General features: G+C 50.2%; 1 protein-coding gene across 2 annotated transcripts in view; it reads right to left on the bottom strand.

Moving 5' to 3' along the window:
* Window positions 1-14,375, bottom strand: part of TMEM120B (transmembrane protein 120B) — a 65,602-nt gene extending 51,227 nt beyond the window's left edge. Inside the window, exon 1 of one of the 2 annotated variants that reach the window (XM_054443929.2) lies at window positions 14,163-14,375. In XM_054443929.2, the coding sequence (XP_054299904.1) occupies window positions 14,163-14,231 (69 nt within the window). In that variant the 5' untranslated portion in view covers window positions 14,232-14,375. The remainder of the gene's footprint in view (window positions 1-14,162) is intronic. The other variant, XM_063647130.1, reaches the window with a different exon arrangement.
* Between the last annotated feature and the right edge of the window lie 2,495 nt (window positions 14,376-16,870).

Below are 16,870 nucleotides of genomic sequence, written 5' to 3'. Positions count from 1 at the left end.
TTTTGAGACAGGGTCTGTCTCTGTCACGCGGGCTGGAAGGGCAGTGGTGCAATCACAGCTCACCACAGCCTCAACTTCCCCAGCTCAAGCGATCCTCCTGCCTCAGCCTCCCGAGAAGCTGGAACCATGGGCACGCACCACCACACCTGGCTCATTTTTAATTTTTTTGCAGAGACGGGGTCTCAGTGCTGCCCAGGCTGGTCTCAAACTCCTGGGTTCAAGCAATCCTCTTGCCTTGGCCTCCCAAAGCGCTGGGATGACAGGCATGAGCCATGGCCCCTGGATGTCATCCTAAAGATGTGAAAAACCAGGGACTTGGAGGCTGCTTGAATGATTCCTTCATCAAGCCAGGAACTAAGCAGCACCCCCAAAAATGCATATCTCTGAACAGTCACATTAGGTGTTTTTCTACCAAACAGAGAAACTAAAGCATTTTTAAATTATTTGTATCTATCTATTTATTTTGAGACCGGGTTATGAAACTGACTAATTTTTATATTTGTAGTAGAGATGTGGTTTCGCCATGTTACCCAGGCTGATCCTGCCTTGACCTCCCAAAGTGCTGGGATTAAAGGCGCGAGCCACTGTGCCCAGCCTGAAGCTTTTTTTTTTTTTTTTTTTTTTTTGAGACGGAGTCTCACTCTGTTGCCCAGGCTGAAGTGCAATGGCACGACCTCAGTTCACTGCAACCTCCGTCTCCTGGGTTCAAGCAATTCTCCCTGCCTCGGCCTCCCGAGTAGCTGGGATTACAGGCACATACCACCACGCCCAGCTAATTTTTGTATTTTTTTTAGTAGAGACGGAGTTTCACCATGTTGGTCAGGTTGGTCTCAAACTCCTGACCTCAGGTGATCCACCTACCTCGGCCTCCCCAAGTGCTGGGATTACAGGCATGAATGAGCCATTGCACCTGGCCTGAAGCATTTTTTTTTTAACAATTTCATTGATATATAATTTACATGCCACACAATTCACCCATTTTAATAATATAATTCAGTGATTTTTATACATTTACCAGATTGTACAACCATCACCACATCTCGTGTTAGAACCTTCTATAACACCCAATAAGATCCCTGGTGTCTCTTCGCAGTCACTCTCCATCTCCCCTTCTTCCTAACCCACAGCAACCTTTAACCGGCTTTCTGTCTCTAGAGGTGTTTTGTTTTTTTGTTTTTGTTTTTGTTTTGAAACAGAGTGTCGCTTGTTGCCCAGGCTGGAGTGCAGTGGCATGATCTCTGCTCACTGCAACCTCCGCCTCTCAGGTTCAAGCCATTCTCCTGCTTCAGCCTCCTCAGTAGCTGGGACTACAGGTGCGCATCACCACGCCCAGCTAATTCTTGTATTTATAGTAGAGATGTGGTTTCGCCATGTTGGCCAGGCTGGTCTCAAACTCCTGACCTCAGGTGATCTGCCCTCCTTGGCCTCCCAGAGTGTTGGGATTACATGAGGCACCACGCCTGGCCCTGTCTCTATAGTTCTTTTCTGCATATTTCATATAAATAGAATCATACAGCATGGGGTTTTTGCATCTGGCTTCTTTGACTTAGCATCATGTTTTTGTAGCATGGATCTGTTTTGTTTTTCCTTTTACTGCTAGTCAGCAATAAAAATGTGGCCCAGATACACCAGTTGTTTGGGTTGTTTTGACTTTTTGGTTACTGTATCGTGAATACTGCTGCTATGAAGATCCGATGTCATGTAAGTCTGTGTGGACCTGTCTTTTCATTTCTCTTGGGTAGATACCTAGGAATGGAATTGCTGGGTCATACGGTAAATTTCTGTCTAACTTTTAAAGAAGATGCCAAACTGCTATTTTTATTTCTAACCTTGGCAGCAGTAGATTAGAACATGGGAGACCCTCACCCCAAAATGGGAGGCAGCTCTCTGCAGACAGTGCAGGGACCACCAGCATATTAACATGATTGACTCCCACCATTGAGTCCCTAGCTCTAAAAATTTAACTTAGAGTGCTGGGGGCACAGACAGACAGCTGTGGAAGAAAATCCATTCTGCAACACAAGGCAAACCCCAACTCCCCAGCTGCCTAGTTCAAGGCCAATCCAAACAAACAAACAAAGCACACTTCATAGAATACCCAAATCAGAACAAAGGGGAAAAAGGGCAATTATAAGGAAAACACTGGCAGTAAGGCATCAAATACCAAGACACTTATTCTTCCAAGAGAGAAAAATACAATCATAGTACACTACTTGATTCTGCTGTAAGTGATATTTGCATGGTCCTAACCATGTAAATGACTGACATGGAGCCTATAGAGCTGTTTCTCTTTATAAAACCTTTATTTTATTTTTATTTTTTATTTTTTTGAGACGGAGTCTCACTCTGTCGCCCAGGCTGGAGTGCAATGGCGTGATCTTGGCTCACTGCAAGCTCCACCTCCCGGGTTCAGGCCATTCTCCTGCCTCAGCCTCCCGAGTAGCTGGGACTACAGGCGCCCGCCACCACGCCCGGCTACTTTTTTGTATTTTTAGTAGAGACGGGGTTTCACCACGTTAGCCAGGATGGTCTCGATCTCCTGACCTCATGATCCGCCCGCCTTAGCCTCCCAAAGTGCTGGGATTACAGGCGTGAGGCACCGTGCCCGGCTATAAAACTTTGAGTATGTTGGCCAGGCGCGGAGGCTCACGCCTGTAATCCCAGCACTTTGGGAGGCCAAGGAGGGTGGATCACTTGAGGCTGGGAGTTCGAGATCAGCCTGGCCAACATGGTGAAACCCTGTCTCTACCAAAAATATAAAAATTATCTGGCTGGGCACAGTTGCTCACACCTGTAATCCCAGCACTTTGAGAGGCTGAGGCGGGTGGATCACAAGGTCAGGAGTTCAAGACCAGCCTGGCCAACATAGTCAAACTGTCTCTACTAAAAATACAAAAAATTAGCTGGGCGTGTTGGCGGGTGCCTGTAATCCCAGCTACTATGGAGGCTGAGGCAGGAGAATCACTTGAACCCGGGAGGTGGAGGTTGCAGTGAGTGGAGATCACACCACTGCACTCCAGCCTGGGTGATAGTGCAAGACTCCATCTCAAAAAAAAAAAAAAAAAAAAAGATCACTTGAGACCAGCAGCCTGGATAACACAGTGAGATCCCATCTCTCCAATAAAAAAAAAAAAAAAAAAAAAAAAATTATTTATAGCTGGCATGTGGTATGTGCCTGTAGTCACAGCTACTTGCGAGACTGAGACAGGAGGATCACTTGAACCAGGAGGTGAAGGCTGCCGTGGCCATGATCACACCCCCGCACTCTAGTCCGAGTGTCAGAGTGAGACCTCGTCTCAAAAGAAGAAGAAAAAAGAAAAGAAAAGAAGGAATAGTGCACACAGAGTTAAATGGCCTCATGGATCCCTCCTACATGGTATTCCCATCCTCTACCCCTGCCAAAGAGGTGGATTGTGGTCATTTCCTCAACCCATGCCCACCCCAGATGAGTCCTAGCTTTCTCTGTGCCCTGGGAGGCTGATTCCTAGGAACTGCCCTCCAATTGGGTTTGCTCAATGGTAGTCACCAGAAGACTAGAGGGCGGGAGGAGAGAGAGGCTGGGGTATCTCTTCCTCCGGCCTCCTCCCTGTTCTGCTGCCCCCTTCATCCACTACAGCTCCTCACTGGCAGCTCCTGCCCCGCCAGCACAAGCTTGTGCCAAGCTCTGGTGACTCCTCCCCTTTCAGAATCAGGACTAGTAACAGCTCCCTGCTGTGGCCAGCTCCAGCCATTAAACTGCCCATACCCGAGCCTGGGCAACACAGCAAGACCCTGTCTCTGCAAAAGATTAAAACATTAGCTGAGCACAGTGGGACATGCCTGTAGTTCCATCTACTCAGGAGGCTGAGGTGGGAAGATAGCTTGAGCCTAGGAGTTCAAGGCTGCAGTGAGCTATGATACCGCCACTGCACTTCAGCCTGAGCGATGGAGTTAGACCCTCTCTCTCTCTTAAAACAAAAAACAAAAAAACAAACAAACAAAACAAACAAACAAAAAGCCGGGTGCGGTGCCTCACGTCTGTAATCCCAGCACTTTGGGAGGCAAGGCAGGCGGATCACCTGAGGTCAGGAGTTTGAGACCAGCCTAACATGGAGAAACCCCGTCTCTACTAGAAATACAAAATCAGCTGGGTATGGAGGCGCGTGCCTGTAATCTCAGCTACTTGGGAGGCTGAAGCAAGAGAATTGCTTGAACCCGGGAGGTGGAGGTTGCGGTGAGCCGAGATCGCGCCACTGCATTCCAGCCTGGGCAACAAGAGCGAAACTGCATCTCAAAAAAAAAAAAAAAAAGTAAATTTAAAAAACTGCCCACACCTTTGTAAACAGCCCCTTATTTTCAGCGAGACCTTCCTGAGACAGCCATTGACTTCTTGCTTGGGCCCTGTCTGAATTTCCACGATAGCACCAACTGTGGTCTTCATCACTCCTTTGCAAATCTTTATACTTGGACTACATACAATGTATCATTAAGCAATATACTGTGTTGTTTTGAATGTTTTTGACTTTATTGCAAGTGCCACATTGTATATACCCCTCTGCAACTTTCTGCGGGATGTTAACACAGGTAGCTCAGTTTATTCACTCTCCTACTTCACCTCTCTCTGGGTGCTCAGTATAATGATCCATTCCCACGGACGTTCAGGTTGCCAGTTTTTAGTTGTGTTATAAAAACTACTGTGCATGGCTGCTATGTGAATTTTTAACTGTGTGAATATGTATTACTTATAAAAATGTAGAATGGAGGCCGGGCACAGTGGCTCATGCATCTAATCCCAGCACTATGGGAGGCTGAGGTGGGCAGATCACAAGGTCAGGAGTTCGACACTAGCCTGACCAACATGGTGAAACCCCGTCTCTACTACAAATAAAAAAATTAGCCTGCTGTGGTAGCACACACCTGTAATACCAACTACTCAGAGGGCTGAGGCAGAAGAATTGCTTGAACCCGGGAGGCAGAGGTTGCAGTGAGCCAAGATTGTGCCACTGTATTCTAGCCTGGGCAACAGAGTAAGACTCTGTCTCGAAAAAAAAAAAAAAAAAAAAAAAAGGCCAGGTGAGGTGGCTCACGCCTGTAATCCCAGCACTTTGGGAGGCCAAGGCGGCCGGATCACAAGGTCAAGAGATGGAGACCATCCTGGCCAACATGGTGAAACCCCGTCTTTACTAAAAATACAAAAATTAGCTGGGCATGGTGGCACACACCTGTAGTCCCAGCTACTCAGCAGGCTGAGGAAGGAAAATCGCTTGAACCCGGGAGGCAGAGGTTGCAATGAGCTGAGATTGAGCCACTGCACTCCAGCCTGGGCGACAGAGCAAGACGCTGTCTCAAAAAGAAAAAAAAGAGTAGAACGGATTCCATTCAAAAAAAAGGAGGGCCAGGGCTGGGTGCAGTGGCTCACGCCTGTAATCCCAGCACTTTGGGAGGCTGGGGTGGGCGGATCACAAGGTTAGGAGTTCAAGACCAGCCTGGCCAACACGGTGAAACCCCATCTACTAAAAATACAAAAATTAGCTGGGCGTGGTGGCGCCTACCTGTAATCCCAGCTACTCGGGAGGATGAGGCAGAAGAATTGCTTGAAACCAGAAGGCGGAGGTTGCAGTGAGCCAAGATGGCACCACTGCTCTCCAGCCTGGGCAACAAGAGCGAAACTCTTGGTTGAAAAAAAAAAAAAAAGGAGGGCCGGGCGCTCATACCTATAGTCTCAGCACTTTGGGAGGCTGAGACGGGAGGAATGCTTGAGACAGAAGTTCAAGACCAGCCTGGGCAACATGACAAAACCCCATCTCTACAAAAATTACAAAAATTAGCCAAGTGTGGTGGTGTGTGCCTGTAGTCCCAGCTACTCAGGAGGCTGAAGGGGAGAATCACTTGAACCCAGGAAGCTGAAGCTGCAGTGATCCATGATGGGACCACTGTATTCCAACCTGGGCAACAAAGTGAGACCCTCTCTTACAAAACAACAACAAAAAGGAGAACTGCTCACATGAGCTCTGTGAGCTGTCATGCCCAGAGCGTCTTCCCTACTTGTCTAATTACCATCCTCCGCATGTAGTAAAGACACACACAAGCAAGTTTCCTTTGGAAGATTCATGGATCTCTGCCACCTCTGCTGTCCTCTGAGACCCAAGCTCTGCCCCAGTGGGAAGATGAGGTTAATGACTCCTGTTCCCAGCACAGATGTGAAACATCTGGAGACACCTCCTTAACACATCTTGGCTGTCGGAAGATCCAGGACTGGGGAGTCAACATTTGTTGCAGGAATTGCTAGAGGAATCTCATGGCATTTACAGACAGGGTTCTGGCCCAGGAGCATCAGAAGTCGCTGGGCAGTCCGGTAGACTGCAACAGGGCCACACCACCACTTAAGCGTGGTGCCTTAGAGCTGTGCCTCTTGCTGGTGGCAAACTTTCAAGAGATTACTTTTTTTTTTTTTGAGACACGGTCTTACCCTGTCGCCCAGTCTGGAGTGCAGTGACACAATCATGGCTGCTCACACAGCCTTCACCTCCCTGGGCTCAGGCGATCCTCCTCTCTCAACCTCCCGAGTAGCTGAAACTACAGACCTGCGCCACCATGCCTGGCTAATTTTTTTATTTTTTGTAGAGACGGGGTTTTGCCATGTTGCCTAGGCTGGTCTCAAACTCCTGAGCTCAAATGATCTGCCTATCTTGGCCTCCCAAGGTGCTAGGATTACAGGCATGAGCCACTGTGCCTGGACAAGAGATTACTTTTATATAGCTCTAAGAAATCAACTTCAAATAGACTTTCAGACGCTGACTATACTTAACCAGGACTCATCACCATAGAAACACCACCAAGGATGACTTTGCCTAACGTGTATGCGTCCTGTGCTGGGACAGATTCTGAGTCATGTGTCAGAATCCATGAACGGTATGTTACGGGAGCGGTAAGTGGGGGTCTGTGCGTGGGAGGCAGGCATTTGGGTGGCATGAAAACACAATGGTTAAGTGATTTGATGCTGCCATCAGGTTGCCTGAGTTCAGATCCAGAGCCTGCCACTTATTAGCTGAGTTATGTAATCCCTCTGTGCCTCAGTTTTGTCAGCTGGAAAGAGCTGGGAGATAAGGTGCATGCAGCAGGCTAGGCACTGTCACAAAGATGTGACATTATCAAGAATGTAGTGTGGGACGGGCGCGGTGGCTCATGCCTATAATCCCAGCATTTTGGGAGGCCGAGATGGGCAGATCACCTGAGGTCAGGAGCTCAAGACCAGCTGGTCAACATGGTGAAACCCTGTCTCTACTAAAAATACAAAAATTAGCCAGGTGTGGTGGCATGTGCCTGTAGTCCTAGCTACAGCTACTCAGGAGGCTGAGGCAGGAGAATCACTTGAAGCCGGGAGGCAGAGGTTGCAGTGAGCCGAGACGGAGCCATTGCACTCCAGCCTGGACAACAAGAGCGAAACTCCGTCTTAAAAAAAAAGAATGCAGTGTGGCCTAACATGCAACTGTGAAGCACCCCCTTAAACTACCCCCGTTAGCAGCTCAAGCAGTGTCCAACAGATGCCACTGTTTCCCTTGAAAAAACAAAATTTTTTTGAGACAGGGTCTCACTCTGTCACCCAGGCTGGAGTGCAGTGGCAGGATCTCAGCTCATTGCAACCTCCACTTCCTGAACTTAGTTAATCCTCCTGCTTCAGCCTCCCAAGTAGATGGGACCATGGGTGCACACCACTATGCCTAGCTAATTTTTGTGTTTTTTTTGTAGAGTCAGGGTGTTACCACATTGCCCAGGCTGGTCTCAAACTCCTGGGCTCAAGCGATCTACCTGCCTCAGCCTCCTGTTGGGATTACAGGCGTAGGCCACTACACCCAGCCAACAATTTCTATTACCCCCCAAAAGGTGCCTGTCCAGCATCCCTCTCTCTGTTTTTTTTTAAAACTACCAGCATTTTGATTTTCCTTCATGGGACCATCCCTCCCCAACTCGTTTCATGTAGTGTGGTGGCACTGATCCCACTTTTAGGCTTCAGGAGCAGACATGTGACCGTGACCTGGCCAATCAGTGCCACAGTGACTGGTTAAGTAAGGCACAGTCACATGACCCAAGCTGGGCCAATGAGAGTCAGCCCTGGGACGCTTGCTGAAACCACAGGGGGAAAGGATACTCTGTTTCTGCCAGAGCTGCTAAGCTGACAGATGTCAGCTGAGGGCCACCTGGCCATCTTTGCCACAACATGGGAGGGACTGCCTGAGAATAATGCTGACACAGAGAGAGAGAGAGAGACATCCACACGCAGACATCACCTGAGCTCCTGGATCCAGCTTTGCCTGAAGCCATTTGCCACTAGACTTGACTCAATAAACCCTCTTTTGGCTTAAAACCAGTCAGACTGGGTTTTTTTTCATTTGCAACTAAGAGTCCTGATAGTGCATCGTGTGAAAGCACTATATAAATGAAAAGGGACCCAGAAAGTTCAAAACTTTTCTTCTAGAGCTAAGAGTCTCAGGATACTTTTGGAGCCCACAGTATTAGGAACCCAAAAAGTATCTGAGTCATACAGCAGGCATGGGTTAGAATTCTGGCTCCATGACTTTCAAGTTACTCAATATCTCTTAGCTTCAATCTCCTCATCTAAAAAACAGGGTTGTCATTCATTCATTCACTTATTTTTGAGATAGAATCTCACTCTGTCACCCAGGCTGGAGTGCCCTGGCACGATCTTGGCTCACTGCAACCTCCGCCTTCTGGGTTCAAGCGATTCTCCAGCCTCAGCCTCCCGAGTAGCTGGGATTACAGGAGCGAGCCACCAATGCCCAGCTAAGTTTTGTTTTGTTTTGTTTTGTTTTTTTGTAGTGATGGGGTTTCACCATGTTGCCCAGGCTGGTCTTGAACACCTAAGCTCAAAGTGATCTGCACGCCTTAGCCTCCCAAACTGCTGGGATTACAGGCATGAGCCACTGCGCCAGGCCATGGGTTGACATTTAGATTAAATGGGATAATCTATGTTTCACACGGTTAGCTATTACTGTTATTGTTGTTGTTAGGATTATTATTATTGTCAGCCTTTGTTTTTAGATAAAGAAACTCAAGCTGAGAGAGGTGGCTCACCAAATTCAGATACTAGACAATGGCAAAGCTAGGACCTGAACTCAAGAATACCGATTCCCTGTGCAGTGTTTTTTTCTGCACAATCTGCTACTAAAGAAAGATGCCCTGCTGGGTGCGGTGGCTCACGCTTGTAATCCCAGCACTTTGGGAGGCTGAGGCAGGCGGATCATGAGGTCAAGAGTTCGAGACCAGCCTGGCCAACATAGTGAAACCCTGTCTCTACTAAAAATACAACAATTAGCCGGGCATGGTGGCATGCGTCTGTAATCCCAGCTACTCGGGAGGCTGAGGCAGGAGAATCGCTTGAACCCGGAAGGCGGAGGTTGTGGTGAGCTGAGATCAAGCCACTGCACTCCAGCCTGGGCAACAGAGCGAGACTCTGTCTCAAATAAAAAAGAAAGAAAGACGCCCCACAAGCCAAGATAGAAGAGAAACAAAAGCTAAAAGGAGTACTCAGGGCAGAGATCAGCCTTGGGCAGTAGTTAAGAGCACAGACACTGGTGTTCAACAGCCTGGGTTCGAATCCTGGCTCCAGCACTGATAGGCCATGTGACCTTGGATAAGTGATTTAACCTCTGTAAAATAGAGATTCCAGGATCTATTTCACAGGGTTATTAATGAAATAATGCTGATCTTCTTGCTTCGAGCGTGTCTCCCTGATGTCTATTCTATACACAGCAGCCAGACAGATGTACATGTCATTAACAGTAAAAGCCAAAATTTTTACAATGGCCTTCAAGGCCCTTGCATCACTGTGAGGTCAGACTTAGGGAAGAGCTGCTACAGGCCACCTTCTTCCTTGGCTGGGAGGAACAAGATCAGGTTTCCAGTGATGCAAGGCAAGAAATGCTCATTAAATTACTTGCCCTTGTGTCTGTAAGTGACCTTCTGCGGTCACACCACAGGCCAGGAGACCAGGAGCACACTGGTCTCAGACTAGCACTCAATTCACCAGCATGCCTGAAACCCCAACCACCCGAAAAACTAAGTCCTCATGGAGACTCAACTGTGCCCCAGGGTTCAGGAAGGCCCTGACACATGCAAATCACAGTCCAAAGAAAACTGATCCTTTCCTCTCAACAGTCCCAGAGATTACGTTGGGTTTTCTTGGGGTGGGAAGGAGGGAAATTCCAAAGACCTTTCAAATCTTCTGGGGTCTGAGAATTAGGTTTGCTCTTTCTTTCCTTCATTTAAAAAAGGGAAGCTAGGCACAGTGGCTCACACCTGTAATCCCAGCACTTTGGGAGGCCAAGGCGGGCGGATCAGGGGGTCAGGAGTTCTAGACCAGCCTGGCCAAGATGGTGAAACCCCGTCTCTGCTAAAAATATAAAAATTAGCCGGGCACGGTGGCGGGTGCCTGTAATCCCAGCTACTCAGGAGGCTGAGGCAGGAGAATAGCTTGAACCCGGGAGGCAAAGGTTGCAGTGAGCCAAGATCGTGCCACTGTACTCTAGCTTGGGCGACAGAGCAAGACTCTGTCTCAAAAAAAAAAAAAAAAAAAAAAGAGAAAAAGAGGTAAGACATAGAGACATTATACATCGTTACACATCACCCCAGAATCAATGAGATACGAATATGAAACCCTCAACCCGGATACTAAGGAAGATGTAGGGAAATTAAAATAGACCAGGATTTTCTGGTAGAAAGAAAATCCTTCCTATTGTTAAGCGTTCTAGTTCAGTGTGCCCACCTACCTACCTGCTGACCTGTTTGTTCCCCAACAGATCTTTCTCTTTTTTTTTTTTTTTTTTTGAGAGAGCGTCTAACTCTGTCACCCAGGCTAGAGTACAGTGGTGCAATCATGGCTCACTGCAGCCTTGACCTCTGAGGCTCAAACAGCCCTCCTACTTCAGCCTCCCTAGTAGCTGGGACCACAAGCATGCACCACCACACCCAGCAATTTTTTTTTACTGTTTGTAGAGACAGGGGTTTCCCTGTGTTTCCCAGGCTGGTCTCAAACTGCTGGGCAATCCTGCTGGGAGCGGTCCTCCCAACTTGTCCTCCCAAAGTGCTGAGATTACAGGTATGAGCCAATGCACCGAGCTCCCAACAAATATCTCGTATCCAAAACGGCCCAGTACATACACAATGGACATCCTACTTACCATACACAGAGTCCCAGAGCCTTGCATCCTGAGAGTTCACAGCTCTCACATCTAACATGAAGGGGAACGTGAGAAGGCAGAGAGGGGTCTCCCAATATTTAGAGAACTAAATTATGGCCCCAACTTTACCACTAACTAGCTGTGTGGCCCCCGTCCAGGCAATCAGCATGCCCAAGCTTCAGTTTCCTCATCTGTGAATTGAAGATGTAGACAGCAGTTTCTGCTCCGGTCTATGATCTTGACACCGGGAGCCATCCCTGACTGGCCCCTGACCCAGCAGGTGACCACCAAAGCCTGCAGCCAGCAGGCTCCCTCTTCCCCAAAGTAGGATGCAGTCCCTCCCAGTTCCCCCATCATGAACCGAGCAGGAGGCATCAGTTTCCACTCACTCAGACCTTCTTCTACAACCCTTGCTGTGCACCAGGGAACAAAATCCAGAATTGATTCCCAATCTCTTTGTCCCTAACACACCTCAGCATCCGAGGACCAAGTCCTAAGAAAGAGTCAAACAACTCCTTTGCAACCTCTGCCTGCCAAGACTTGCTATCTAATTGCTGTTAATTGTATTAATTGCACAGCTCTGAAGTGTTGTTGCTGTTTTTTGTTTTGTTTTGTTTTGTTTTTGAAATGGAGTCTTGCTCTGTTGCCCAGGCTGGAGTGCAATGGCGCAGTCTTGTCTCACTGCAACCTCCCCCTTCCAGGTTCAAGCGATTCTCTTGCCTCAGCCACTTGAGTATCTGGGATTATAGGCACATGCCACCACACCCAGCTAATTTTGCATTTTTAGTAGAGACGGGGTCTCACTGTGTTGGCCAGGCTGGTCTCAAACTCCAAACCTTGTGATCCACCCGCCTCGGTCTCCCAAAGTTCTGGAATTACAGGCGTGAGCCGCCGCGCTGGGCCTCACTCTGAAGTGTTAAGACTCTTCCCCCTCCTCCTCCTTGTCTAAGGCAAGACAAGGGACAGGAATTATGAACAACACAAGCTCCACACAGCAAACCTCTTCTCTTCTCCCATTCCCAACCCTAACACCCACTTGGTTCCACAGCTGACCATGACCTCCGAGCCCAGTAAGACAAAGCATTAAGAAGTGGCTGAGGACCAGGCACGGTGGCTGGCTCACTACTATAATCCCAGCACTTTGGGAGGCCGAGGCAGGCAGATCACGAGGTCAAGAGATTGAGACCATCCTGGCCAACATGGTGAAACCCTGTCTCTACTAAAAATACAAAAATTAGCTGGGCATGGTGGTGTGCGCCTATAATCTCTGCTACTTGGGAGACTGAGGCAGGAGAATTGCTTGAACCCGGGAAGCGGAGGTTGCAGTGAGCCACGATCGTGCCACTGCACTCAAGTCTGGTGACAGAGGGAGACTCTGTCTCAAAAAAAAAAAAAAAAAAAAGTGGCTGAGGGCCAGGCACGGTGGCTCATGCCTGTAATCTCAGCACTTTGGGAGGCCGAGGTGGGTGAATCACCTGAGGTCAGGAGCCTGGCCAACATAGTGAAACCCCATCTCTACTAAAACACAAAAAAATTAGCCAGGCATGGTGGCGCACGCCTGTAATCCCAGCTACTCAGAAGGCTGAGGCAGAGAATGGCTTGAACCCGGGAGGCAGAGGCTGCAGTGAGCCGAGATCACACCACTGCACTCCAGCCTGGGCGACAGTGAGACTCCATCTCAAAAACAAAACAAAACAAAACAAAACAAGAAGTGACTGAGTCTTCTCCGTGGGAGTGGAGCCAAAACAGTCCCCTGAGAACCGGAAGGGACCCAGGCCCTAGAAGAGAAGGCATCAACCTACACATGCTGGACAGGCCAAGATGAGTCTAGGTCCCTTCCCCTCTATTCATGCCTGAAAGGGCACCCCCATTCCTGCCCCAGCTCTCCAGCAACCCTCTATTGATCAGAATCTACAGCCACGTGTCTAGAAAGACCCATCAGAGACACCCGTGGCAACCTCCTCTCCCCTGTGCACACTGTAGGAGGCCAACTGAACTGCAGACAAGAGCTACATGGACAGGGACAATGTCACTGCTCCAAATGAGAGGACTAGGGTGATAGTGTGCAATGTAATTTCAGGCAAAGCCAACCCCCCAAAAAACAATCCCGTGACTGGAGAGGGAACAGCCCTGTCTTCAAAAATAGTCACCGAGTCCCTCTTGGTCAACTCCAAGGTTTCCTGAGGCGTCTCTAGTCAATACGGTAGGTAGCTGGGGCCTCTCTGAACCTCTTAGCAGGAACAACTGCTCCCAGGACCGCTCCCCACCCCCAGCAGCAATGCCATTCTCTCAGGGGATCCCCGCCTTACACCCGCCCTCACTCCACCCCGTGTAAGGCTCCGGGCCAAAAGGATAGAGCTGGGAGTTTCCCCTATCACTGGGTGAGGCGACCCAGCTGTCCGAACTGACAGATGCTCTCCACGCCAAACTCAGCCTGCAGCAGCGTCAGAGCCCCCAAAGACAGGAAATAGGGGTCCCTAATCCCCAAGCACAGCCTAGAGGTTTAAGGTGAACAGCTCCTAAGTACACCTCCCAAAACAGAGCTGCAGGATAGTGCTGCCCCGCCAGAGTACGGGGTGGGAGCTGAGCTACCAAAAGCAGATGGGAGGGAGCGGGGTGAGATTTGGGGAGACCCTGCAGAGGTGGGGGCTGGGCTGTTCTCTTTGAACCACCCCCACAGATGAACACGCCTGGAACTTGCCTGAGGCCACAGACCAACTTTCTGCAGCGAAGGGGGTGAGTGGAGCAGAGAGCCAGTGGGAGGGCGGCGGAAGGGGGGGCTGCGACCCGGCGCCCCACGTGCACGAAGAGCTGAAGCGCCGGGTGATGGGAGGGGGCTGGTCCATGCCTCCCGTCCGCCCCCAGGGCCTCGCCGGGGCACTCCCTAGGCCCTGACTGTCCCCACCGCCCGGGCCGGGGGCTCAGGAAGGGGAAGGCGCTGCACCGCGGGCAGCAGAGTTACGGGACCAGGTGGCCTGGCCCTACCTGCAGTTCTTGAAATTCTCCCTCCAGCTCGTGCCATTCGCGCTCGCAACGCTCCAGCTGCCCGGACATAATGCGATGGTGCAAGGCGGCGGTGGCGGCGGCTGCTCCCGCAGCGCTGCCCTGCCGGCCCCCCAGCGCCCCACGCCCGCGCGCTCGCCGGCCGCCCTCGGAGGCACCAGCTGTTCCTGCGCAGCCAGAGCCACGCGCGCAACTGACGTCACGGCCCCGCCCTGGCGCCCGCCCCGCCCCACGCCTGGGAGGCGGGGCCGCGCGTGCGCATGTTCCCCGCCCCCCCCCCCCCCCCCCGCCCCTCGTGCGGCGTTCGGGACCCGGACATGGCAAGCTTGCAAGGTCTTGCGGGGTCTGTTGCGGCCCCCTTGGCAGTGCCTCTGCGCCTCCAGAATCTGTCTCTTCCAGGAAGAGTTGGGGGACTTGTCTGCAGGTTACATTTGCAGAGATTATTTGACTTAGATTGTGTGTTTTGGGGGTGTCTAGAGTTTGGGGAAAGGAGATTTGGGGGAGGTGAAATGAAAGCTCACCGGCCCCTGGTCATTGCCTGACCTGAGCCCAGGCCAGCATCCCGGAAGGCTGGAGCTGACATCGACCATCCAGCAAGGTCGGGGGCCGGGCGGCACAGCGCAGAGAGGGCACGGTCATTCACGTTGTCATTATTTTGTGCTGCAGCTAATACATCCTAGATTCCTGCCCTCTAACGCTCTGGGTGACGTTCTTAACAGCTGTTTCTGTCGCTCAAGGGACAACCGCCTCCAAGCTGATTAAATCCAGTTCTGTCCCCTCCTCTGCCAAGTCCTGCAAGAACTGCCCCTGCCTAGCTTTCCAGTCCCTTCTATCTCACCGCCCTGGACTCGTACCCTCCAGCCGTTGCTTTTTCTCTTCCTGACCTTGCATGGAACTTTCTTCCCTCTAAATCTTCATACGATGTGCCTTTTTTTCATCATTCAGGCCTCAGTTTCAAATGATACCTGTGTTACTTTACTTTTTTATCTTTCTTTTTTCTTCTATTTTTATGTTTTTTTTCTCTGTCGCCTAGGCTGGAGTGCAGTGGTGTGATCTCAGCTCACTGCAACTTCCGCCTCCCAGAATCAAGTGAGTCTCATACCTCAGCCTCTGGAGTAGCCAGATTACACCACATCCAGCTAATTTTTGTATTTTTAGTAGAGGCGGGGTTTTGCAATGTTGGCCAGGCTGCTCTCGAACTCCTGACCTTAAGTAATCCGCCCGACTTGGCCTCCCAAAGTGCTAGGATTACAGGCATGAGCCACCGTGCCCGGCCCCCTGTGTTCGTTGCTAGGGCTGCCATAACCACAACCTGGGTAGTTTAAACAATAGAAATGTATTCTCACCAACTGGGGCAACATAAGGAGACCCTGTTTCTACAAAAAATTTACATATTAGCTGGGTGTGGTGGCACATGCCTGTGGTCCCAGCTACTCCGGAGGCTGAGGTCCGAGAATTCCTTGGGCCTGGGAGGTCAAGGCTGCAGTGAGCTATGATTGCACCACTGCACCCCAGCCTGGGTAACAGAGCGAGACCCAGTCTCATAAAGAAAGGAGGCCGGGCGCGGTCGCTCATGCTTGTAATCCCAGCACTTTGGGAGGCTGAGGCAGGAGGATCACCTGAGGTTGGGAGTTCAAGACCAGCCTGACCAACATGGAGAAACCCCCGTCTCTACTAAAAATACAAAAAAAAAAATAGCCAGGTGTGGTGGCGCATGCCTGTAATCCCAGCTACTCTGGAGGCTGATGCAGGAGAATCACTTGAACCAGGGAGGTGGAGGTTGTGGTGAGCCGAGATCGCGCCATTACACTCCAATCTAGGCAACAAGAGTGAAACTGCGTCTCAAAAAAAGAAAGAGGAGAGAGGGAGAGAGAAAGAGGAAAGAAGGAAGGGAGGGAGGGAAGGAAAGAAAAAAAGAAAAGAAAGAAATGTATTGTCTCACAGTTCTGGCATCTAGAAATCTGAGAGGAAGGCGTCAGCAGAGCAGTGTTCCCTCTGAGGTTCTGGGCAGAATCCTTCCCTCATCATAGCTTGTGGGTGTGTGTGGTGGCGGGGGCGGGGTCCTTCACTCTCTGGCGTTCCTTAGCTCGCAGCTGCATCACCCCAATCTCTACCCTGTTGCACCGTCTTCTTCCCTGTGTGCATGTCTGTGTGTGTCCTCTCTTAAAAAGACACCCTTTCCGGCCAGGCATGGTGGCTCATGCCTGTAATCCCAGCACTTTGGGAGGCCAAGGTGGGCAGATCACTAGAGGCCAGGAGTTGGAGACCAGCCTGGCCAACATAGTTAGACCCCATTTCTACTAAAAATACAAAAATTAGCCCGGGCATTGTGGTGCAAGCCTGTATTCCCAGCTGCTTGGGAGGCTGAGATGGGAGGATCACTTGAGCTCCAGAGGTCGAGGCTGTAGTGTGTTGGGAAAAGCTGAGTGTTGGGAGAAGCTGAGGTAGGGCTTATATGTCTGACATGATGTAAAAAAGTCTTGGAACATGTCCGGGGTCCAAGGTCTAAAACTCCTTGTGGCCTCTGGAACATCAAACTGTGCTAAAGGGTGGAAGGCTACCCTGACGTACCATAATCTAAGCCCAGGGCATAAAATCCCTTGTGGCTTGGATAGAATCCAGGGCTCGTGGCTCTGGAATGTGTCTAGACTTGCTGGCTCCTTGCTCCTTGCTCACCCAGGATCAATTGT

This window comes from Pongo pygmaeus, chromosome 10, assembly GCF_028885625.2.
Source record: "Pongo pygmaeus isolate AG05252 chromosome 10, NHGRI_mPonPyg2-v2.0_pri, whole genome shotgun sequence".
NCBI lineage: Eukaryota > Metazoa > Chordata > Mammalia > Primates > Hominidae > Pongo > Pongo pygmaeus.
The sequence above is the reverse complement of the archived record's forward strand: the minus strand, read 5'-3'. Positions and strand labels throughout refer to the sequence as shown.